Here is a 25702-nt window from a genome sequence, read left to right as displayed (position 1 = left end):
CTTTGAGAATGACTCAATTATGGTTGAAAAGGAAGAAAGAAATTCCTTCTTCTCGGATATGTGATCTGGTCACGATGGACCTACTCCTTTATAACTGAGATGGAGACGGAAAATATAATTCAGCCGTTCGTAGTGGTATCACATATTGACTATTTTTTATTATTGCCGCCGCCACGTCACATATAATCGAACATAGACGCATCGTTTCTACGGATATGATCCAACGGACAACGTGAATTGGATGGCCTTGAAAGGTGGCGCAGTTAGGTACGGCTCCTTCCGAAATGATTTATTTATTTATTACCAGACTAAGGCCGGAGTGGCCTGTGCAATACATAAAAGTCTTCTCCATTCAGCTCGGTCCATGGCTGCACTTCGCCAACCACGCAGTCTGCGGAGGGTCCGCAAATCGTCCTCCACCAGATCGATCCACCTTGCCCGCTCGCCACCTCGCCTTCTTGTTCCCGTCGGATCGTTGTCGAGAACCATGTTCACCGGATTACTGTCCGACATTCTGACTACGTGCCAGGTCCACCGCAGTCCTCCGATTTTCGCGGTGTGAACGATGGATGGCTCTCCCAACAGCTGATGCAACTCGTAGTTCATTCGCCTCATCCACGTACCGTCCGCCATCTGCACCCCACCATAGATGGTACGCAGCACTTTCCTTTCGAAAGCTCCCAGTGCGCGTTGGTCCTCCACGAGCATCGTACAGGTCTCGTGTCCGTAGGGAACTACCGCTCTAATAAGCGTTTTGTAGATAGTCAGTTTGATACGGCGGCGAACTCTATTCGATCGGAGCGTTTTGCGGAGTCCAAAGTACGTACGATTTCCTGTCATGATGCGTCTCCGAATTTCTCTGCTGGTATCGTTATCGTGAGCCCAAGTACACGAATTCTTCAACCACCTCGATTTCGTCACCACCGATAGAAACTCGTGGTGGGTGGCTTACATTGACCTCTCTTGAGCCTCTTCCTATCATGTACTTCGTCTTCGACGTGTTGATGACTAGTCCAATCCGTTTAGCTTCGCTTTTCAGTCTGATGTAGGCTTCCTCCATCCTCTCAAAGTTACGTGGCATGATATCAATGTCGGCGGCGAAACCAAATAACTGGACGGACTTCGTGAAAATCGTACCACTCGTGTCAATCCCTGCCCTTTGAAGTCGATAAATAGATGATGGGTACGTTGTTTTCGCGGCATTTATGCAATACCTGACGTACGCCGAACACCTGGTCTGTAGTAGAGCATTCACCCATAAATCCCGCGTGGTACTGCCCCACGAACTCTCTACTTGCAATTGGTGTTAGTCGGCGGCATAAAATTTGAGAGAGTACCTTGTAGTCGGCGTTCAGCAATGCTATTTGCTCGGTAATTGCTACAATCCAGCTTATCGCCCTTTTTGTAGATGGGACACACGACAAATTCCACTCCTGCGGCAGAACCTCATCCTCCCAAACCTTGGTAATCACCCAGTGCATCGCTCTAGACAGTGCTTCACCACCGTGTTTAAACAGCTCTCCTGGTAGCTGGTCAACAACAAAAAATTGTTGTTTTTCAGCCGGCCGATCTCCTCCTGGATTTCCCGTTGTCTGCCATATCGCCATTCAGGTGCTCTTCGAAGTGCTGCCGGCCACCTTTGGATCACCTCACGCTCGTTTGTAAGAAGGTTCCCGTTTATGTCCTTACACATATCGGGCTGTGGCACGTGGCCCTTACGTGATCGGTTCAACTTCTCATAGAACTTTCGTGCGTTATTAGCGCGGTACAGTTCCTCCGTCTCTTCACGGTCTCGATCTTCCTGTTGGCGCTTTTTCCTCCGGAAAATCGAGTTTTGTCTGTTCCGTGCCCGTTTGTATCGTGCCTCGTTCGCCTTCGTGCGATGTTGCAGCAATCTCGCCCATGCTGCATTCTTCTCCTAAACTAACTGCTCACATTCGCCGTCATACCAGACGTTTCTCTGATTCACCTCTGAGCCACCGTGCCCAGTACAGCGTTTGCGGTGCTTCCAATGGCGGATCTAATATCTCTCCAGCCATCTTCAATAGTTGCTGCACCTAGCTGCTCTTCCGTTGGGAGTGCCAGTTCCAGCTGCTGCGCGTAGTCTTGGGCTAGTCTACCGTCTTGTAGCCACCCAATGTTTAGCCGCGGCGGACGACTCCGACGAGTGTTGTACACCGTCGAGAGTTTTGAGCGCAGACATACTGCAACGAGGTAGTGGTCGGATTCAATATTCGCACTGCGGTAAGTGCGGACGTTCGTGATGTCGGAGAAGAATTTACCGTAGATTAGAACGTTGTCGATTTGGTTTTCCGTTTCTTGGTTGGGTGATATCTCGCTTAACTTTTCAAAAGGACCTAAGTAACATTTTTTTCATGAATTAATTTGAATACTGCAATCAATAGCTTTCATGTTGTTCTGTTGATTGCGCTATTCAAATTAATTCATGAAAAAATGTTACTTAGGTCCTTTTGAAAAGTTAAGCGAGATTTCCATGTGGCCTTGTGGATATTTTTGCGGGGAAAGAAGGTGCTTCGGACTACCATTCCGCGGGAGGCAGCGAAGTTTATGCATCGTTGGCCGTTGTCATTCGATACGGTGTGCAGACTATCCGGTCCCATGACCGGTTTATACATTTCCTCCCTTCCTACCTGTGCGTTCAGGACGCCGATGACGATTTTGACGTCCCGCAGTGAGCATCCATCGTATGTCTGCCCCAGCTGTGCGTAGATTGTAGAACGCTTCTTTCTCGTCGTCGGGTCTCCCTTCGTGTGGGCTGTGCACGTTGATGATGCTATAGTTGAAGAAACGGCCTTTTATCCTCAGCTTGCACATCCTTGCGTTGATTGGCTGCCACCCAATCACACGTTGGCGCATCTTACCCAGCACTATGAAGCCGGTTCCCAGCTCGTTGATGGTGCCACAGCTTGGGTAGAAGGTAGTCGCTCGAAGCCCGCTTTTCCACACTTTCTGTCCTGTCCACCAAATCTCCTGCAGCGCTACGACGTCGAAGTTGCGGGGATGTAATTCATCGTAGATCATCCTGTCGCAACCTGCGAAACCTAGCGACTTGCAGTTCCATATTCCAAGCTTCCAATCGCGATCCTTTATTCGTCACCTAGGTCTTTGCCGATTATATCGAGTTGTATTATCTCTTATTATTGCTCGTAATTAATGGTTTTCCAGGCGGCTAATTGGGCCTGCGCAAATCTCCTGTCTCGTCGGAGGGCCGTCGTGTCAGGTCTGTTTTGTGTCCCACCTGACACCAGGACTTGGGCTTGTGCGCTTTAAGCGGCACACGGTCGCTTTGGCGGGGCCTACTTGCGGATACATGCAGCTTTTTATAGGAATTTTACAGGGCCCACTGTCAAACCCCACCACATCCTAGGCAAGCCCCAAAACTCGCAGATGGCCTGGGGAGGTATCGTCAAGCCCTTGGACCAGGGATTGAATCCTAAAGAGAATGAGCAAGTCTCTCACTTATCATCTCTGTATACATATACGATATGTAGCATCCCGCGAAAGACTTTTTTCGCAAGTTGTCATGATAGAGTACTGATTCTGGAGGGTCTGTCCCATGATAAATTTCTTTTAGAAAGCTCCAAATGCGGGAAGCACTGGTTCTGATGATGCATTTTAACTTATTCTACACAGCTGTGCAGTAACCAACACGAAATAAGCGAAAACAAAGAAAGAATCACATTTTGACGTAGGACTTACGTCTCTCTTTACTATACCGGGTGTCATTCCAAAATATTCAAATCGACCGCGTTACGCTGTGTTGAAAGATTTTAAACGTTAATAGCGTTCGTCTCAATGGACGAATTTCTGCGGTAAGCCCCTCAATCGACAGATTTCAATTATGCCTTCCATGTCCATGCTTGATAAGACCCGAAAAACTTGTTTCAATAGGCATGAAACTGTTTTCAATGAAAAACATTGAGATCAAGGGAACCTATAAATATGGGTACCGCATCATTCTTGCATCATTCCATTACCACGTTCTGATTGGTGCAGACACCAGCGAATGAGCAGCCGCTGGGTCTGCCGAGAAGCCATAAAATAGCGCAACGCGATTTTTTCCTTTCATTTTGACCGGGACAAGCGAAGCAACATCATCATCGATTGAACCGCACTCACACTTTTTAGCAGGGAATGAAGTCTGCACCGACCGCTTTTTCGGCTCGACACCATCGAAGCGACCATCATCAGCCGAAACCTAGCCAGTACATCAGCAGTCCACCCTACAGAGCCGACAAAGCAGCAATGCTGAGCAGATACCGGCAGCAGAGTCGCGCTGAGACCGGCCGGCATCGGTGATGAGCCGAGACAGGCTGAAGAAAAGCCTCATGATGCAGCATGTATGTCCAAAAAACAAACGGTTCTTCAGAGAGCCAATAATAGAGATCAATATCAAAGCTTTCAATAACCTTCGGGATAGAAATTGTACTTGGGTGCCAAATCCAATATTCTAGAGATAAAATTTTATGCGTGATTTTCATAAATAACGTCAAAGCTAACAGTGGATAGTTTTTCTGATTTAACCGCGAAGTGGACGAAGGAGCGGACTTGGTAGTCATATGGCTACTGCTTCTGCCTCATACGCAGGAGGTCGTGGGTTCAATCCCAGGGTCCGTTCCATTCTCCTACTTTGTATCTTTCTCTTTATTTCTCATGTTCTAGCAATCGCTAGAACTGGAAATGGACTTCCATACCGTTTCCATTACTATTCCTATACCTTCAACTTGAGTATGCTAACAGTAATCTGCTAGAATTGGAAATGAACTATTGAGCTCGTTTCCTACATCCAATTAGAAATTCCATGAGTTACCTTCTCCTATCTATCACATTGGCAGCTCGTTAACCAAGACGGACCTCTGCCTCTCCAACCTAACACAGAAATTCCAATAAATTCCGCATGAACTCGTGGCAAGTGCAGAGGTATATTCGGCTTGCAGTGGGCGAGTGATTGCATCATCATTTCCTCCCCCTTCCCTACATTGACTTGCATTCTGACGTGGCAGGCGCCAGTATGACCTAACAAATGAGATCACCAGTACTTGTACATTGAAGATGTGTGCTAGTCCCAAGCAAACATCTGTTGGTTCCCTGTGCAAGAACAGCTGATCTGGTCATAATGGAGTAGCAACTACGAGCAGTCAATCAAGCTCAAGCTCAAGCTCAAGCTTTAACCGCGAAGTGGACGAAGGACTTCGCTTGACCATGACCATAAGATGTCCAAATCTCTCACATAATTTTATTAGGATTAAAAATACCGATAACAGCTCAAACATTAATAAACTATTAATCGATTTTTCAACAAATTTTGGATTTTTTTGGCATTGATAAAAAAAATGTAGATAAACATTGTTTGATACTGAGCGCACACAAAGCGAACGTGACTGAATGATCGTTCCATGTTACCAATTCTAAATCTTATCACCCGAAATCCCATGTCCGGGTGTTTCCTTCCTTCTACTACTAACAATGTTGTCTCAGAAAAGAACACGTACTTCCCACCTGAACTGCAATTCTAAGCTCGCTTGCCCGGCTTATTGGCCTGTATCAAGCGAAAAGTCCCGTTAGGAAATAGACGCCAGCAGCGAGCAACAAGCGTAAAAAAGAAGAAGCCCTTCTCGAACGCGTTGATGATGATGACGCTTTGGCTGACAAAGAAGCGGGATACAAGACACTGGCTGATTGGCCCACCAATTGGGAAGCAGAGAAGATTCAAAATAAGGTATAAAAGAAAAGTGCATTTGCTCGCAGAGCATTCAGTCTTTTTTATACCATCACTAGAAATTCGCGGTTATTTTAAAAGATTGTTTTCTTACTTTTTGCACTTAGCCGAAGCAAACAGCCTTTTTCAAGGCTCTAAGACTTAAAAATAATGTTCTCCTTCAGTCGCTATCGCACGGATTACGAGGCCCTACATCCCCTTCTGTGCCAACTTGTGGCTTATTTCAGGCAGTCCTTCAGTGGGAAGGTTGCCACTGTCGAGGCTAATATTCCGTGACCGGACAGATACTTCCTGAATTGTTTTTGATGATTCTTGTTCGAGGTAGATTTGATTTCTGTGTCGGTTTGATGAGAAGATTTTGCCAAGGAATGGTATGCAACGCCGATTATTTATCAAAAATAGTTGATGTGAGAAATTTGGACATATTATGTATCTCAAAGGCATGGTCAAGTCAAGTCCTACGTCCACTTAGCGGTTATGTCACAGACATTACCCACTGTTCGTTTTTTCTGTGGGGGCTGCCTATCCGATTCTGTTTTTTTCGCACTTGTATACCAGTTTGATAAATTTGTTATCATGGCTTGTTATGATACGGAACAGTTTTCGCCTCTCTTTTATCGTTGTTCGTTATCTATTGAGAGCGATTTCTGCACACCCTGCCTTGGACATAGTGCCTGCTGTCCGCAAAAATCGATTTAACCATCTCTAATTCCCTGTCGTGGATTTCGTTCCACTGGAAGGAACAGTCCTTGATTAACAACTGTCTCATATGATGTGTTAGTGCCGAAGATTTGTTACGAATCTTTCGACAAAGTTTACAAGTCCTAGGAGAAATCTTAGTTCGGTAACTGACGATGGAGCTTGTAAAAAAAAATCGCTTTAATTCTTTCGTCGGTGGGATCAGTGTCCTAGAAACTCAACGTCAGCTACGGAATAAATCGATTTCTATTCGTTAACTCGCATATTCCTGTCTTTTAATATTTGCAGTACACGTTCCAATGCCTCGTTATGCTCTTCGTCTGTGGCCCTGTGAATTAACACATCGTCCATGTACACGATAACACACCATCTGTTCCTCTGAACAGGTTCTCCGTCTCTCTCTGAAACAACCCCGGAGCAGATTTAATGCCGAACATTAATCTGCCGAACCTATACTGCCGCGATTCGCATAAGAGTCCCATGTCGATTTTTGACGATTTTGATTTTCTGCCAGATACAAGCTTTAAATGACCCCATCTTTAAGAAAAACCGATATAATAGTAGGCTTTGTGCTAGAAATTTGAAAATCAAAACACGCTTGTTTTGTCCCATCTTACTATTTATTCGCACAACAGTCACATTCCAAATTTTGATACACTTTTACACATAAATAAAATAAATTTAATTATGGTCCATTTAATAGTTTCATAGCAATGTATACACATAAAGAATATTATGCCAAATTTTCATAAAGATTGAAGGTTTTGCCAATTTATTAGATTTTTTTGTATTTCTCCATGTAAAATGAGTTTGAAAAATTCAACGGCATATTGCTCAAGCTGAAAAAAATTGACATGGGACGCTTATGTGAATAGGAGCAGTATAGACCCCATTCCGAGCTACAAAAGAGGTTTTATCGCGGCTGTCCTCATCTAGCTCGAAATGATAGTAGGCTGCCTCTAAGTCAATTTTTGACAATTTTGTCACCTGTTTATTCATAATTACTGTTTAAAAAACAATGGTTACATACATACATGGATTTTTACCTACCTTCGTGATCTATGTTATCGCTGCGTCAATGTTGAGCATCGGATAATTCTCACGTTTCACACAATTTTCACACAACCGTATTTTTCCATCCGCCTTTGGAATCGTTACCAGAAGCGAAACCCAGCTCAACGGTCCTTGTGCACGTTCTATGATGTCCTTCTCCAGTAAGCCACGGATTGCTTCTTCGACATCTGCTTCTATGGAAAATTGTAGTCGTCTAACAACTTGAACCACAGGAGCAGGGCTGACAATAGTCATTCTCGTCGTATGAAGAAAGCGAAAAAAAATTAGTCTTCGTCATAACATTGCACGACGCAAAACACTTTTTCGTTTTCTTCGCGCCGCATGCGTACCACGACGATAGTCGCGCAGCCAAAAGTTATGACGATTTTTGTCGTCACTTCTTCACACAATTGATTGCACGTCATTATAGACGGACTGGTCAAAAACATAATAGCGTCTCAAATATACAAATAGTATGAACTATGGTAACATAAATACATTGATAGCATTTATAACGCCTTCATACGTTGCTTCAAATTCATTATTACAAAGAATTAGTAAAAATCTTCGCATGGCAGCTGCCGCTTGAAGAATAACGGTATGAAGTCTTCGTTCTTCGATGTCTTCATGACGATTTGGTTACACGACGAAAGCCAACGTCGTGCGCGTCGTTGACGATGTGTAAAGTAGCAATGAAGACAATGCAACTCGTCGATACTGTGGCATTTCGTGCTAGGGCTCATTCACAAATTACATAACGCACCAAGGGGTGGGTGGGTACCCAATATTCCGTTACAAAATGTTACGGCTTGTCTAGGGGGTGGGTGGGTTTGTTCAGTTCTGTTACGGGTAACGAATGATATAAAAAATAAAATCACTAATTAAATTCAAATTTGACAGCATTATTATTTACTATGTAGAAAGTTAAGGTAGAGTTCATTAAAAATATCAATTAATATTTTTTTGTGAATTTTTAGTCCGACGTTACGCGTCACCGATGGGGGTGGGTGGGTATAGAGGAAATGTTACAAACAAGTCACAGAGGGGTGGGTGGGGGTTCAAATCGGTGTTTTTTTGCGTTATGTAATTTGTGAATGAGATGACGATGACTATTGTCAGCCCTGCACAGGAGAGATATTTGCATCGATTTGGGTTTCCAACGTCACGTTGGGAACTTTAGGGAATGCTTCCGGACTTTCAGGTAGATTGGATATGTGGTTGATGTTGTAACTGATATTTGTGGAAATGGAATGACCACTAAGTCACCCCTCGCTCTGTAAAACACATCGCATTGTTATACTTTATTTGTCTTGAGCCATACTTGTAGTAATACATAAGTTAGTTATCAATAAATAGTCATAAAGGAAGGTTTCGTTCGTATCTTTTATTCTCCACGCGTCTCGAGTTTCTGTTTGCTTTTCCAGTGGTAAAGTCCGTTTCCCGGGTGAATTCCTGTTCTTTGCTCATCAGGTTATGGGCCGCAGTATTCGGTGAAAGTGGACATTAGTAGAGAAAAGCTGTTTTCCGGAGGAATCGTGTTTTTCCCCGACGATTGTGACTGTGCATCGTGGAGAGAGATAAAAGATGGCCGATAACGTAAAAGTGACTTTTTCAAAATTGAATGGCGGTAATTATGTGTCATGGAAATACCGCATGATGACGATGCTGGAACGGGAGGAAATTTGGCATGTGGTAGAGGAGGCAAAGCCAGAAGAAGTCGATGCAGCGTTTCCCCAATGGCAGCGCGATGACCGAAAGGCTCGTACTACTATCGCCTTATTCGTAGAGGACAACCAGCTCAGATTCGTGAAGAAGGCAAAGTCAGCAAGAGAAATGTGGTATAACCTCAAAACATATCACGAAAAGGCAACCATCGGCAACTAAGCGCTCCTGTTGCAGCAGTTGTGTGCCTTGAACCTGAGCGAAGCGGGTGATGTGGAACGACATATCGAAGAGATAGAAAATCTGTATGAGCGGCTAGATAACGCAGGTGTCGAATTGAGTGAGTTGCTGCGAATCATTATGATGTTGCGGAGCTTGCCCCCATCGTTCAATAGTTTCGTCACGTCACTGGAGAACCGACCGCAGGAGGATTTAACCATGGATTTGGTAGTAGCTCGGATGCGGGATGAATGTCAGAAGCGCGCAAACCAGCCTGGAGCCATCGGTGATGAGGAGAAAGCAATAAAAATAGAAGTTAAATCGAAGTATAATAAACGAAAGTGTTTCTTCTGTAACATGCCGGGTCATCTGCGGAAGAACTGTCGGAAGTTTCTGGCCGCGAAGAAGGAGGAAAGTACTAGTTATCGTGTGTCAAGATCCAGTGAGCAGCAAGCGAAACGAGTTAATGCGAAACATAAATCAACGGAGCACGCACCTTCAAGTTCAGCTACGGTACAGGGTGCTGTGTGCTTCATTGCAGGAGGAGCGATTCCTGGTGCATGGACGGTGGATAGCGGTTGCACATGCCACATGACCAACGACCGTGGTTTTTTCAACGAATTGAAAAGAGATGTGGTCATCGAAGTTACACTAGCTGATGGTACCACAACTAAGTCAGCTGGAAGTGGCAATGGCGTGCTAATCGCCGTGAATAATAAAGGTAATCGAATAGCGATCAGGTTGGAGAATGTTTTATACGTGCCGTCTCTCGAAGGCGGTTTGATATCAGTTCGGAAACTGGCTTTGAAAGGATTTGCAGTGGTGTTCAAAGTGGATTGCTGTGAGATTTTAGCGGATAACGGAGCTGTGATAGCGGTAGGAGAAACGGTTGGTAACCAGTACAAACTCAAATTGGCAGAGCAGTGCACAGCATGCCACTGCCACTGCTTCGGCGGCAGGGTAGCAGTGGGTTGTACCCACACACCTACAGTTGTGCACATGTGGTGCATGGGGAGTGTCCCTGCTTCGGCAGGGTAGCGTGTGGTCTGCTTCGGCAGTGGTGTGATTGATCTGCTCGTGCTGAGGCAGGAGTGTCGTAGCGTAATATCTGTAGGCCCAGGCAGTTACCGCTATTGACACCTCGAGGCATGGCAGCGGAGCGCCCGGGAGAGCATCCAAGTAAGACTCAAATGGAGTGAATGGTGTGCGAGCACCCAAGTCAGTCTCGCGTGGGACGAGTGCCTGTGTGAGCGATAATGAGCGAGTACGCTTAGTACTGCCGTCCCCCCAGAAGTAGTACTGCGAGGTAGTTCCTGGGGGAAACGATGGTGGAGCCCAAGGGAGTTTAGTCGGTATTACCGGTATGGTCGAGTCCGACACTCCAATACACTTCCGTGTGGTAGTTTGGCAACTACAATGCACGTGTACTGGGTGCAAAGAGCAGTGCAAAGCAGTGACAAGTGCAAAACACAATGGCCAATGCCAACACATCTGGCACAGGAGGTTTGGCCACCGAGATCCAAGTGTCATAAGTGTCATAAAAACGAAAGAGCTGGCGAGTGGATTCAATATTAAGGACTGTGGTGAAAAGATCGTTTGTGAATGTTGTCTTCAAGGGAAGTTGGCACGGAGTCCATTCCATCCTGTGATCGGCCGAAGATCTAAGAAACCTCTGGATCTGATTCACAGTGATCTTTGCGGACCGATGGAACATCAGACACCGAGTGGCAATAGGTACCTAATGACCATAATCGACGACTATAGCAGATTTTGCGTGGTGAACCTCTTAAAATCGAAGGCTGAGGCAGCAGAAAAGATTCGTGAGTACGTGCGTTGGACTGAAAACATTTTCGGTCGGAAGCCTCGGGCCATCAGATCAGCCAGAGTGTAAAATAATCGAAAATTTTTGGTGAAGTCCATTCTTCTTCACTTGTCAGTTCACTTTCGACACATTCATAGTCGGCTCTGGACACTCAATATTCAGTTGAATATTAGTCATTGAATATTTATGCACATTTTACAAATTGATAAATTATCTGAAATCTGAACTCGTTTCAAATGAGTTAAGTGATTTATCACACAGGACTGAACCCGATTTTCATCCGCGAGGCACTTTCAACGGTAAACATCAACAAAAACAATGCTAATTATGTTTTTTTCTGCACATAGTAAACACACTCAGTGACAGTCGAATGAATGAGTTCGTGGAGTAGTCGTCTGACTAAGTCATTCTATGTTTTGAATATTCATGCGATGTTTGTCAAAATTCGAACCGAAATTGCTTCATGAAGATGAATATTTCAAGCTCTGGATCAGACGGCGGAGGGGAATATACCGGGAACAAGTTGCTCCATTTCTACAAAACAGAAGGCATCGAACACAGTACACGGTACCCTACTCCCCCCAACAAAATGGGGTAGCGGAACGGAAAAATCGTTCACTTCAGGAAATGGTCAATTTTATGTTATTGGATGCTAATTTGCCGAAGCGATATTGGGGAGGAGCAGTATTAACTGGTGCTTATATCCAAAACAGAATGCCATCCCGCGCCATTGATCACCACACGAATTATGGACAGGTTCAATACCGGATTTCGCTAAATTCCGAGTATTTGGGTGTCATGCATACGTCCATGTTCCAAGCAACAAAAGGAAGAAATTTGACCCTAAAGCAAAGAAGCTTGTATTCGTTGGTTTTTCGGATCACCATAAAGGATTTCGTTTTCTTGACCGTGAGACCGACCGAATTGTGATCAGTCGTGATGCACGATTCATGGAACTGGTCGAAGGATCGACACCATCAAATAGTGAGGCTCAGCAGCTGCGAAATGATAACCCGGAGGCAGCTGATAATGAGTGTGAAGTGATACTAAATGGCGGTTGTGAAGAAAACATTGCAATTGAAGAAGAAGTCCGCTGTGAAGATTCAGTGTATGAAGACGCTAATGATACGGATGAGAGTGAATTTCCGGGTTTTGAAGAGGACAATGAAGAAGATAATACTGCAAGTGATGAACAATACCTAAGAAGATCTGATCGACAAACTCGCGGAGTTCCACCAGAACGTTTTGGAAACTATGTAGTTGGACTTGTAAACCATAATGAAAAGCCGGACGATTTCCGACAGGCATTAGCATTGCCAGAGTGGAATAGTGCTATGAAAGATGAAATGAAAGCCCACGAAGTGAATGGGACATGGGAACTCGTGAGTTTGCCGATTGGAAAGAAAGTGATTGGTGTGAAATGGGTTTTTAAACTCAAACGTGATGAGACTGGTAAAGTGATTAAACACAAAGCCCGAATCGTAGCACAAGGCTACGCACAGAAGTTTGGTGTAGATTTCACCGATGTTTTCGCTCCGGTGACGCGACAAACAACGCTACGCGCATTACTTGCTGTTGCTGGAAAGAGAAAATTGTTCCTAAAGCAGTATGATGTGAAAACTGCTTATTTGAACGGTATCGTCGACGAAGAACTGTACATGCGTCAACCACCAGGGTTTGCTGCAAGCGGACAGGAGGAGTTAGTGTGTCGGTTAAAGAAAAGTATATACGGCCTGCGACAATCAGCAAGGTGCTGGAACAGAGTGTTAGATGATGTACTTCATGAACTTTGTTTCCTGCAGTGTGATTCAGACCCATGTCTATATATCCGGCGAGATGGATCTGATACAGTATACCTACTTGTGTATGTCGATGACCTGATCATTGGATGCATGAACGAAGCTGAAATTGATCGAGTGTTCAGCGCTCTTCGCGACCGATTCGAAATTACTGATCTCGGTCCGGTGAGATTCTTCCTAGGATTCCAAATAGATCGCACAAACGGATATTTTTCGCTACGGCTCACTTCGTACATCGAGCAATTAGTTTCTAAGTTCGGTATGAAGGATTCGGCTCCAGTAAGAAATCCAATGAATCCAGGTTATGTGACGGTGAATAACGACAGCAAGCAATTTTTAGAAGTAGCTCGATATCGCAGTCTTGTAGGGGGATTATTCTATCTGGCTGTGAACGCTCGTCCTGATGTATCCATCAGCGTAGGAATCTTGGGTAGAAAGGTGAAAGACCCAAACCAGAGTGACTGGGCAGCTGCTAAACGCGTACTCCAATACTTGAATACAACGAAGTACAGGAAACTACGATTCGGTCCTGGGCAAGGCTGGAAGTTGCTAGGTTATTCGGACTCAGATTGGGCGGGCGATCAACGCACAAGAAAGTCTACCTCTGGAAATGTTTTCTTCTTCGGAGAAGGCCCTATCAGTTGGACTAGTATAAGCCAGGAGTCTGTGGCGCTTTCCTCGCTTGAAGCAGAATATAACGCGCTAGCCATTGCATGTAAAGAAGCCATTTGGATCAGAAGGCTGTTACATGACCTGGGCGAATGCCAAGATGAGGCGACAACTATCTTCGAGGACAACCAAGGCTGCATATGTTTTGCCAAGGCGGAACGTATAAGTGGCCGAGTGAAGCATATAGAAACTAAAGGTCATTTCATCAAAGAGTTGTGCGAGCGTAAAATCATCGTATTGACTTATTGCCCTTCAAGTGAAATGGTTGCCGATGCCTTAACAAAACCATTGGGACCATTGTTACACAACAAATTCGTTGAGCGAATCGGACTTACGGCTTAGTGGTAATTCAGGAGGAGTGTGGAAATGGAATGACCACTAAGTCACCCCTCGCTCTGTAAAACACATCGCATTGTTATACTTTATTTGTCTTGAGCCATACTTGTAGTAATACATAAGTTAGTTATCAATAAATAGTCATAAAGGAAGGTTTCGCTCGTATCTTTTATTCTCCACGCGTCTCGAGTTTCTGTTTGCTTTTCCAGTGGTAAATTCCGTTTCCCGGGTGAATTCCTGTTCTTTGCTCATCAATATTTAACACACTTGACGCGAATGCTGTACTTTTGCTCAGTATGTTCGTTTGTCCATCCGGTGCAACCAGGATGTGTGCCCAAACACCGGTTTCCTTTCCTGGTACTTTAACATCTGTTTCGAACGCGTCACCGAAGAATATTTTCCGATCTGTAACAAAAAATGCCAGGCATGGTTCAGCAGTTTTGCTCCTTGTTGTTTCAGCCACTCGTAGCTTTTGCTGTTCATAATGTAGACGATTGCAGTTATTGCACCATCTGCTGATCTACCACGGGTTGCACCAAAGTTCTCTCAAAAGTAGACGCAGTGGGTTTGTCATTCTACTTGGATTGTTTCTGTACCTCCTCAATTGTCTTTCCGAACGTCATGACATCGTTAAGGGTTAACTCTTCTATCAACAGTTTCTTACACAACTCAGTCGATTTACAACCCTCTACTACCTGATCAATTACCATATCGTCCGGATCAATGAAATCACTACGTTTTGCTTGATCCTGCAACCTGAATATGAACTCATGAAATGGTTCGTTTTTTTCCTGCTTCATTGCCCTGAACAAATGCCTTTCAACCCTTTTGCTCAGTTGTGGGGCAAAATACTTTTCCAATGAGGTTATGGCTGATTCATACTGGAACACTATTACCTCCCCCGATTGCAAAATTTGCTGAACTTCATACTTGGTAATTTTGCCGCAAAACTCCTGAAGTTCTAGACCACCAAGCACTTGTAACATATCAAACTTCTCTTCGTCATTTTCGATCTGACTCGCGCGTAGGAATCGGTCGAAAGCCTTGCTCCATTTCATCCAATCGTTCCTATGCTCCAACCCTACTTTGAACGGAGGCATTGCCGATGCATCTGGAACAAATGAAAAGTACTTTGTTGGTTTCTTTTCGAACCATTACGTTATTAAAATACAGAGTTTTGAAGCTTTGCTCACATACAAATCGCTTAAAGCACCAGCTTGAAGCTACCGCTGCCAGTTGCTTGTGCGGTTCCAATAGTGGAAAGACTGGAATTGTTCGATTGAACAGCCTCCTCCTCCAACACAACACTAGAGTAGCGAGTTTTCTCACTGTATACGACTCAGCGAATCGCTTACATAAGGTGAGTTGGTTAACCGCAAAATGTCATACAATCACTGGGACCATCTACACTAAAAGTTGGATCTCAATTTTCGGAAAAGCAAAACCAGTGAACTAATAATCTTAAATTTTATTCGATAAAAAATATATAATAAATTACATCAGTACAGTTCAACTAGAAAATAATGCAAGTTTTCTTCTGCTTTCAGAACATGATTTCACTATCGATAAAATTAGCAAACAATTCAAAGACCACCTACAAATGCAATTAGTAGAGAGCTATTGTCTTATACACTGAGTTCGATTATGTTCCCTTTAACAAATCTTCTTGTTCCCCACTCCAACTCATTACCGTAGAAACCGCTTCAACGGTGTCCGTGGCGATCCTTCGACGAAATTAAACGGAATCGATGGCACGGGAGCTGAATTCAGCATGCGCAAGATCGCAGGCATGTGATCGATTTTCTGCCGCAGGATTGACGGAAGCAGGGCATCATCCGCACTGGAGTAGTGCTGCAGGGGACTGCCTGCCGCCGGGGAGAAGGTTACCCCGCCGCCCTGCTCGGTCGGAATCAGCGAAAGTGTCGCACCATCAAGGAACTGGACTTGGACGACACCTTGCGAGAGTTGGACCGCCGTGCCGACGCCCGGGATTGTACACTTTTTGGTGGCAACGTTGGAGAAGTTAGAGGGTACCGACTTCGACGACAGGACCGGTCTTCGATTGAACGCGTTCCCCGTCGATGTGTGGGAGTTTGTTGACATGGCGAAAGAGGGCATTTGGTGTGGTGTCTGGGGCGTGTTTGGAGAGGAAAGGCTAGACAGCAGATGATTTTCTTTGGTTGAAGAGGAAGATGATGAGGGAGCAGCATTGGCGGGTCGCCGACCAATAATGAGCGGAAACGTTTTTCCGGTTTGGAGTGCGGATAGGGCTCGTTCTATGTTGAGACAGTGTTCCAGGGTTTGATTAAAATGCTGATATTCCGCGTTCTGTGAAGAACTCATATTAGCAAAGTTTCTTATCGTGGTGCCATTGTAATCGACCATCTTGACGCCGTCCTGAGGTGATTTCACAATTTTTGTTCCTGGAAATCGAAAAAAAAAAGATTAAGGCAACTATTTATATCTATTTTGACTTTAATTTCAACGTACCACTGTAGAAACACGCTTCATAATCCTCCAGGGTTTCCATCAGTTGGCACTTAGCTCTCTCGCTGTAGTACGTGATCTTCGGCGTTTTGGCCTTCACCATCTGGACAAACCGCGCCGCATACTGATACTTCTTCCAGTGCTTCTCCGGTAGATTTTCGTAGCTGAAAATACTGTCGGCACCTCCCGGCGGTAAGTCCGGTGGTTCCTCTTCTACCGGAACGCCTTTTCCTCCATCCGGTTGGTACAACACGAAGCGCAAACCGTCAGACGATATGCGACAAACGTCCACCACTCGATGCTCTTTGTAACGGGTTTTAAATTTGATGAACTCCAGCACCACTTCCCCACTGGATCGGATGCTGAGGATGGCATTTTTCGTCTTGTGTCGATTGGGAAGTAGCCGAGCAGTGTCTAATGGTGGGATTTCCAAACGCTTTTTGGAGAATTTGGCGGGGCTTTTCTGTTTCGGGTTGACGTTGTTGGCTTGATGGTTATTTCCTTTTGAATGGAAATGTTCGATAAAGTCCTAAAAACAATAGTATGTGATTACAAAAGACATTGAGTTGAGAATAAAAAGCAATACTTACATAATCTCCCGGATTCAAAGGCGTTTCCCGATCCAGAGCATCTAGCTTTTGATGATTATAATTTTCCTTATCACTAAAAGTAGAAGGGCTTCTACTACCAGGAACACGATACAACATTGAGATGGAAGCTGATTTGGGTCTAGAATTCAATAACGGATTAGCCTGCTGTTGTTGCTGATGCTGAAGATGAATCTGATGTTGGTGCTCCTGCATAAACATTCCATTGCTGCCCTCTGATGCCGATCGCCCCACAGTGGCTATGTCCGCTTTATTGATATTGTACTTCTCCATCAACTCCAAGCTGTTAAACTGCTGTAGCAGCGAGATCTGATTCAGGTGATGTTGAATCGCTTGCGACGCTGGTGCCACTATTTGAACATCGTTGCTAACACCGGAGAAGAAATCCGAAGTTGGCTTGTTGTGCGATGTTGATTGAAATCGCTGTTGTGGCAAAATGCTTTCCTGGAATTCGTACTCATGCTCGCTGATCGGTTGGAATCGCAGAGGCATTTGATGTCCGATGGGCTGTTGTGGCCGATCATGCCCGTAGCTTGAAGGAATGTTGCTCGACCGATTAGAACCCCCGCTGCTAGACATTGTGACGACTCCACTATCGTTGGAAGCAAGTGTACCGCCGACACGATAGCTTTCAAAGCTTGTTGCCTTTCTCATGAACGGATGTTGCAGCACTTGGTCCAGCTTAATCCGTTCGACAGGGTTCTTTTTTAACAATTGGTCTATTAGGTCTCTAGCCTCCGAAGAAATGTAGGAAGGGATGCTGTAGTTGGACATCACGACCTTCGTCAAAGTGGACTTCACTCCTTCCGTGTCGAAAGGAGGTTTCCCCACCAAAAATGTGTACAGCATACATCCGAGCCCCCATACATCGGCTGGAAGACCATGCGACGCACGGGAGGCCACTTCTGGCGAAATATAATTTGGGGTCCCACAAAGTGTCATATGTTTCTCATCTGGTCGTGACAGCTGGGTGGCCAAACCAAAGTCCGAAATTTTAATATTCATTCGTTTCGTTAAAAGCAGATTGGCAAGTGACATGTCGCGATGCAGAATATGATGTGAATGGAGATAAAGAAGTCCATCGACTACTTGCCTCAACACGGAAGCGGCTTCGTATTCGTTGAAGGTTTTCTTGGTCTCTCGAAGATACCGTTGCAGTTCACCATTCTCGGCGAGCTCCAGCACCAGATAAACAAAATTGACATCCTCGAAGAATGTATACAATTCTAAGATCGACGGGTGTTTTAGCTGAGAGTGAATACTAACTTCCTGTCGAACTCTATTAGCCATTCCCGAGGATTGCATCAATGTTTTGTCGATCTACAATTAAATGTAATAGATTAAAATCTGTAAAGGTCAACATCTAAAAAAAGCAATTATGGCTAGTGCCGCCTATTTTATTATGGTTCGAATTAAAAAGGTTCCCAAAAAATCAGGAATATGGATTTTTACGATTTACAATTCGTATTTGAGACGATGATCTGACGCAGTGTCGTGATTATCCAACCGGAACAAGCGCGGGATTTTTTCTTACCATTTTTATCGCCACCATGGACCCGGTTGAAAGGCATTTTGCCCGATACACACTAGCGAATCCGCCTTTTCCTAAAATTTCATACACTTCGTAGTCCTGAAAAATGAAGAAACTCGAATTAAAGCACTATTTTGAATCGGGTTCTATTTTCAAACCGAACTCGGATATAAACAATCTTTACTAACCTCAATCCGGTCGCCAAAGCCCATCTTCAAAAACACTACTCGGCTTCTCTTGATTTTACGTTAGCTTTTAAAAATTCACATTCAGTTTACAGAACAGCAGAACCATTTTACAACTTTTGTTCATGTAACTTTTTGGAAAATTTACTGGATATTTTTGATGCAATATTTTTCTCCAACAGTAACTGCAAAGCGATTTTATTGATAAACATAAAGCGTCGTTGTCGTTGATTCGGGTTTTGGTTTGAATCAGAAAAGTGACATTTTTCCAGTTGGAAAAATAGAGTTCCCAGTTCTGAACATCACATCACCAGGGAACGCATCGCATACACTGAGAATCCAAACTATCCAAAATCGAGTGTAAAAGTACTCAAAATAAAGTACACGGTAACCGCAAAATACTATTTTTATGGGTATATTTCACGAATTTTTTAGTTCATACACACCCAAAAAAATCTGCACGTTGTTTCCACCTGAAAAAGTACGTAGATTTTTTCCACCTGAAATTCACGTAACTTTTACCTGATTTTTTGATAGAATTCTCATTCTACGTGAAAATCAGGTAAGTTCTACCTGAGTTTTGGATAGAATTCACCGGACACGTAAGTTTCACCTGAATTTTCTGAAGCATTTGCAGCTACGTGTGCACGTAAAATGTACCTGAAAATTCAGGTGGAAACAACGTTTAGATTATTTGGAGTGCACGTAAAAAATTAACCCAAGGGGTGAGACGCTGAGCACAATGTTCCAAGCACACATTTTCAGGCTTTGATTCAGAAGTGTGGCACTCGGTGTGGCACACTGGGGCACAATTTTGACATTTGAAGGATCCTAATAAAAATACTGGCAGCCTTGCCGAATTTTGTTTTGATTTGTTTTCAATTACGTAGGGCAATTTACCCAATAATTGACGGTAAATAAAATCTCTATAGGAGCTATATTTTATTACGGGAGTTTTATCATAAAGTTCTGTAGATAATAGTCATTAATAATTATATGTGATTATATTGAACTTTATTGAGCACGAAAAGCTCAATTCATCGGCAAGAGGAAGAATATGGAAGCAAAAAGATATAGGAATCATACAGTTTTGATGAGAAATGAATGGGATCAGCCAGAACGGTAAGATTCATACAAATAATATTATCTTGTATTATTTTTGTTTATAAAAAAAGGGAAGAGTACCAAAAATTGTCATTTATTGTTAATTATGGAAAACCCCTATCATTAGCCTAACTTGGCACTTTTCAATTCTCGAATAATTCATGAAAGTATAGAAGTACGGAAAACAAAATTTTACGATTATAAAAACATAAAAAAAGATATTTCACGAGAATAATCCTGCTTTTGACTTATGAACAAAAAGAAACATAGAAGTAGTGAATTGTAATTCACTTCACCATAACGAAACTTAAAACAAATTCATTTCAATTTCAATGAGATGTCTACTTTATCTTCATTTACCCTATGTCTAATCACCGCACCGAAACATCCAGAAGCTGAGATTTTTACGGCGGTAATGAATAAATGCTATTATTTTCTATAGGGTTTGTAGAATGAAAGGATTAGTTCGGGATGGGAAGAGCCCCGAAAACTAACACTTTTTTTTTTTTATTTTTTTTTATCTTTATTATAGAGGTTTGCAGCCCTAGGCTGGCTCACCTCTAATTAACACTTTATTAGATTTAGCTTCAGAATCAGAAATGAATTTGATACCTAATTTTCCAAGTAATTCTCTCAGTCGTCATGCCAATGTGTATGACAGATGTTGGTGATTGTCGGAATTGTTTTTGGATTCCGATTAGGCAACTTATAGGTACACAAGGACAGGTGAAACATTGAAATCCACTTCATGGAGCTATGCACAAAAATCCTCTTGCTGCAAAACTAATGTCTTCCCCCTGCGATACGAGGCGAGAAGAACCGCCCAAACTCAAAGCCTGTTGTGCGGGATTTCTTCCATCTTTTTCCGCGCGCATATTCATACAAAATACGCTTCAGGGCTGACAATAGTCATTCTCGTCGTATGAAGAAAGCGAAGAAAAATTAGTCTTCGTCATAACATTGCACGACGCAACACCTATTCGTTTTCTTCGCGCCGCATGCGTACCACGACGATAGTCGCGCAGCCAAAAGTTATGACGATTTTCGTCGTCACTTCTTCACACAATTGATTGCACGTCATTATAGACGGACTGGCTAAAAACATAATAGCGTCTCAAATAAACAAAAAGTAGGAAATTTGGTAACATAAATGTATCGATAACATTCATAACGCTTCCATACGTTGCTTCAAATTCATTATTACAAAGAATTAGTAAAAATCTTCGCATGGCAGCTGCCGCTTGAAGAATAACGGTATGAAGTCTTCGTTCTTCGATGTCGTCAGGACGATTTGGTTACACGACGAAAGCTAACGTCCTGCGCGTCATTGACGATGTGTAGAGTAGCAATGAAGACAATGCAACTCGTCGCTACTGTGGCATTTCGTGCTATGACGATGACGATTGTCAGCCCTGTACGCTCTTATTTAGAATCCATCCTGGGGAGAGGAACATCTCAATGCGACCGCGGCTGGCTGATGTATCATCCGAAAATATGAAGAAAATCAGTCGGGAATTGAATTCATATCGAGAATTTTGATGTTTTTATCCTATCACAGAAAATCTGTTGAGTGCTTGACAGCCGATCAGCTTGATGTTTCGTTTGCAGTGTTGCCAAATTTTGCGAGTTGTCAAAATGACAATCTGTCACATTTCAGGTGAGGCACAATTTATGGCACAATGTGGCACAGATAATCACATAGTAAAAAACGAACACAAATTAAATTGTGCTCAGCGTCCCACCCCTTGGTCTGTATGGTCACTTTTTCAACCTCAAAAACTCACACGATTTTCATGTCCTTAGACTTAACTGATTTTATCGCAACAAGTTGCATTCCGCAGAGCCACTCTTCTAATTACATGCTATTCTAATTACATGCGCTTTTAAGTTTAGAGCCAACTTGATGATGTTTATTGCCATTATACTTTATCGGAGCATTCGCATCAACACAGTTGTAAGTTTCATAGCTGGCAACAGAAATTGCACTCGATAACGACACGATTAACTGGTGGTTCGTACGTTCGTGGCCATGGTGGTTTTTGCGTTTGTTTTGTGTCATACGTCGATAGAAAAATCCTTCCGCACGCGATGGCATATGAGCAAGTCAAACCACCTTCCTTTTGCCAGTGGAGATATATCAGCTTCCACACTGATATTCTTCCCTTCCCCTTCATACGGGAGCTTGGCAGAAGGAAGGTCGTGTGATATGTGCCATCACAAATATTGCCTTCCGCTCGCTTTCAAATCGACTTCTATAAAAAACATTCTTCATGCCTGCCGTATCCTAACGGAACTATCAATTCTATACTTTCGCCTAATTCTATCATGAACATGTACGTCCAAGTTTGGAAGATGATATTAGCATTTCCATATCATTGTACACAATAAGTTTTTGTCGAAATTGTGAATTTAAAACGCAGGAATCTTCTCATTGATGCATGCCAATAGAAAGATAAGACTTGGCTTCGACTCAATTGACCAGGGTAAATTAGAAATTTGACTTTGAAGAGACTAAATTTGGGGTGTCCAAAATGTGTACATTTGGGGGTCCAAAATATGTTGCACTGTCCAAAATGAAGAATATTTTCATTTCGGAAAATGGCAAATTTCACTGATTTATAAATAACTTAAGCTCATTTCGAATTTTTATTTCATAAATAAGAATTTCATCTTTGAAAAGGTGTGATTTTTGCCCATATCGAACCTGTATTTTAATGTACAGTGAACGTTCGCTAATTGGGTTTTTTCTAGTTGGGGGTTCGATAATTGGGGCGAAACCCAATTAAAAAGCAGCTAAACGTCAGAATGTGATGTCAAAAACGCGTTGACGTTTTGTTTCCGTGTTTGGCGGGATCGATATTTTCTGGCGCGTAAAATTTTCCTTTGTTCAATGCAAAAAGTAAACAACATTGACGCTTGTCAAAACGCCCCAATTAGCGAACGGCATTCGCTAGTTGGGGCGAGGTCGTGCCCCAATTAGCGAACGATCACTGTATATATAAGCATATATTGGGATGCACTTCCTCTAGGGGTCCAAAATAGGACAGTTACCCTATAGCTTCATGGTTACTTGCGTATAGACTACTATCTATATTATAAACTTTTATAATTATTATTTTGTTATATGTTATGTAATTATTTTGTGTTTTTATCTGTTGAGCAACATAGCTGCAGGCGTCATGTCAGTGAGTTGCGTGTAAAACTGATGGAAGTTATTAACTCTGATGAATGAACGACATATTTTTAATACTTTTTTGTTTTTCATAAAATTGGTAAAATGTTAATAAAGACGAAGAAAGAATATTTACAATGTAAACTTGCTTTTCCCTTTTCAAATTGTTGGCCGGAAATAAATCCATTTTTTCATATTTTAGGTGAACCAAGAAACCCACCCATATATTTGTTTACTAAAAATGCGTAAATTTCACTCATGAGCGTATTTCTTAGAGGGATTAAAAATACGCAATTTTTGACGGTTACCGTGTATCCAGCTTTCCACGTTCGGTAATGGCGGCTTGTCGATGTGTAAAAATCAATCGGTCACTGTATTGTTTGACACTAGCTGGAGGAAAGCCCGCTGACGTTCCTGGGTGAGGGGAAGGGAAAAAGGCCTTTTCTCCAGTGAGTTTTCCTCCAGCTAGTGTCAAAAAGTACAGTGACCGATTAATATTTACACACCGACAAGCCGCCATTACCGAGCGTGGAAAGCTGGATTATAATCCATAATGTTTCATCGAAAAACAAGGATTGTAACTGAACTATATCACATATTGTGTCTGGATAAAAATGTACCGAAAAACGCCGTCTTTTGAATAGTAATTATACTTAACCGCCTATTACCCATGTGGTTTATTTGCCAAACACAATATAACATACTGTTCCAGTTGAAAACCGAACTGAGCTTTCGCGACAATCGCATTTTCCCCCATTTCCGGATGTCGCAACTGCATCGCGAGTGGTGCGCATGATAGCGCACGACTATGGCATAGATGCGCACTACTCGCGATGCAGTTGCGACATCCGGAAATGTGAGAAAATGCGATTGTCGCGAGACCTCAGTTCAGTTTTTAACTGAATCTACAATATCAGCGCACACATAACCATTCTCCACGCGAACTACTAATAAAATATATATCCAAATAAATTTTATGTGTGATCTCGAATTAGCAATTATTTAACTTATGTGTGGTTCTATATCGATTATATTAGGGTGAAGCTATTGCAAAAATGTATAACGGCGACACATATATCTTATACAGATATTTGTGACCGGATTGTGAGAAAAATCCAGCTTCGCTGGCCTCCAATTCCGGTTTTCAACTGGATTGAGAATATTATAAATGGGGCAGTGCGCCGAATGAACACTTTAACGTTTGGGCGGTGCGCTGTTTACTAAAAATGAACACCGAGTTCATTCTAAATGAATTTCGGCACAGCTCCAACGTCAAATAATGAACCTATGCCAGCCCGCATAATTACAAACTGTACATGGATATTTTCCCGTGCGGTCGACAACAGGATCCAATGGCACTCTACCCAACATTTGGTACTTATGTTTTTGGTAACCAGTTTCTGGGTAGTATACCCGACTTCAGCGCTTATTTTGGGTGATTGGATCGTACGCAGTTAGTGCTAGTTATCGGCAATTAACTTCTCCTGGCGAAAACTTGCAATTGGTTGAGGTCCATCGAGCCTTTTGTTTATGTATGGCTTCTTTATGTCGAAAAATAGCTCGTCGGTACTTCCGAAGTTTTGTTATCATGAATCAAACGAAATTAAAACAAAAACATTGTACGCCATATTGAATGAATGGTGGGTAGGCGTATTAGCCTTCTTTTCAGTCCCCTGACCTATGCACTGCCCCATAAGATCAAGATTACCGGTGGTGAGTTTAGAGCAAGATTACCGGTGGTGAGTTTAAGCCGTTTGGCAGCGCAGTATCACTACTTTGACACTTTACCGGTCGCTACTAAACGCGCTGCTATAACAGTAGCGCGACTGACAGGTGACCAAATTTGGTAGCGCGATAAGAGCGCTGCTATTTGATGAACTGTCAACTGTCAAACGTCACCGGTACGGAATACAGCAACCAAATTGAGAGCCGAAAATAGTGACCGATACGGAAACGAGTGACGAAACAGAAATGAAAGCGCTGCGCGGGTGATTAAAATGCTCGCGACCGATAATGATGCTCTTAAGCCGTTTGGCAGCGCAGTATCATTACTTGACACTTTTTGACACACACACTTTTTCACCAATGAGTAAATATATAATTCAATAAAAAGGATACAAAGTACGCATTATTGAAAAAAATAAAATACCCATTATTTTGACAGCTTCATATATTGCCAAAAAATGAGGCATTTTTACTCTTTAGAGCAAGATTACCGGTGGTGAGTTTAAGCCGTTTGGCAGCGCAGTATCATTACTTGACACTTTACCGGTCACTACTAAACGCGCTGCTATAACAGTAGCGCGACTGACAGGTGACCAAATTTGGTAGCGCGATAAGAGCGCTGCTATTTGGTGAACCATCAACTGTCAAACGTCACCGGTACGGAAAACAGCAACCAAATTGAGAGCCGAAAATAGTGACCGATACGGAAACGAGTGACGAAACTAAAATGAAAGCGCTGCGCGAGTGATTAAAATGCTCGCGACCGATAATGATGCTCTTAATGAGTTTTGTCAGGTTTACGCAGGCCTATGCTAAGAGCTCATGTTTAACGTAGCCAACACCAACACCAACGCCGAGCAACGTACGTCAAATCTAAAAAAGCTTAAGGTG

The 25702-nt window shown here is 43.1% G+C and overlaps 1 protein-coding gene across 1 annotated transcript; it reads right to left on the bottom strand.

Annotated features, from left to right (window-relative positions):
* Positions 1 to 15452: 15452 nt before the first annotated feature.
* On the bottom strand, positions 15453 to 19057 carry LOC134225261 (serine/threonine-protein kinase PLK4). The gene is made up of 5 exons (XM_062705188.1): positions 18814 to 19057; positions 18629 to 18724; positions 17077 to 18414; positions 16490 to 17015; positions 15453 to 16422 (listed from the first exon to the last, which is right to left on the bottom strand). Exons 1-5 carry the CDS (start codon positions 18835 to 18837, stop codon positions 15686 to 15688), a joined length of 2721 nt encoding a protein of 906 aa, XP_062561172.1. The 5' UTR covers positions 18838 to 19057; the 3' UTR covers positions 15453 to 15685.
* Between the last annotated feature and the right edge of the window lie 6645 nt (positions 19058 to 25702).

This window comes from Armigeres subalbatus, chromosome 3 (genome assembly GCF_024139115.2).
Source record: "Armigeres subalbatus isolate Guangzhou_Male chromosome 3, GZ_Asu_2, whole genome shotgun sequence".
Taxonomy (NCBI): domain Eukaryota; kingdom Metazoa; phylum Arthropoda; class Insecta; order Diptera; family Culicidae; genus Armigeres; species Armigeres subalbatus.
This window is presented reverse-complemented; position numbering and strand designations above follow the sequence as displayed.

What these genes read in the sequence shown, in the direction of transcription:
- LOC134225261 (XM_062705188.1), bottom strand. Translation starts at nt 18,837, where the DNA reads ATGGGCTTTGGCGACCGGATTGAG. An exon ending in GCTTTGGCGACCGGATTGAG is followed by an intron (nt 18,725 to 18,813) that starts GTTAGTAAAGAT and finishes TTCATTTTTCAG; the next exon opens with GACTACGAAGTGTATGAAAT. An exon ending in CTTTGAATCCGGGAGATTAT is followed by an intron (nt 17,016 to 17,076) that starts GTAAGTATTGCT and finishes TATTGTTTTTAG; the next exon opens with GACTTTATCGAACATTTCCA.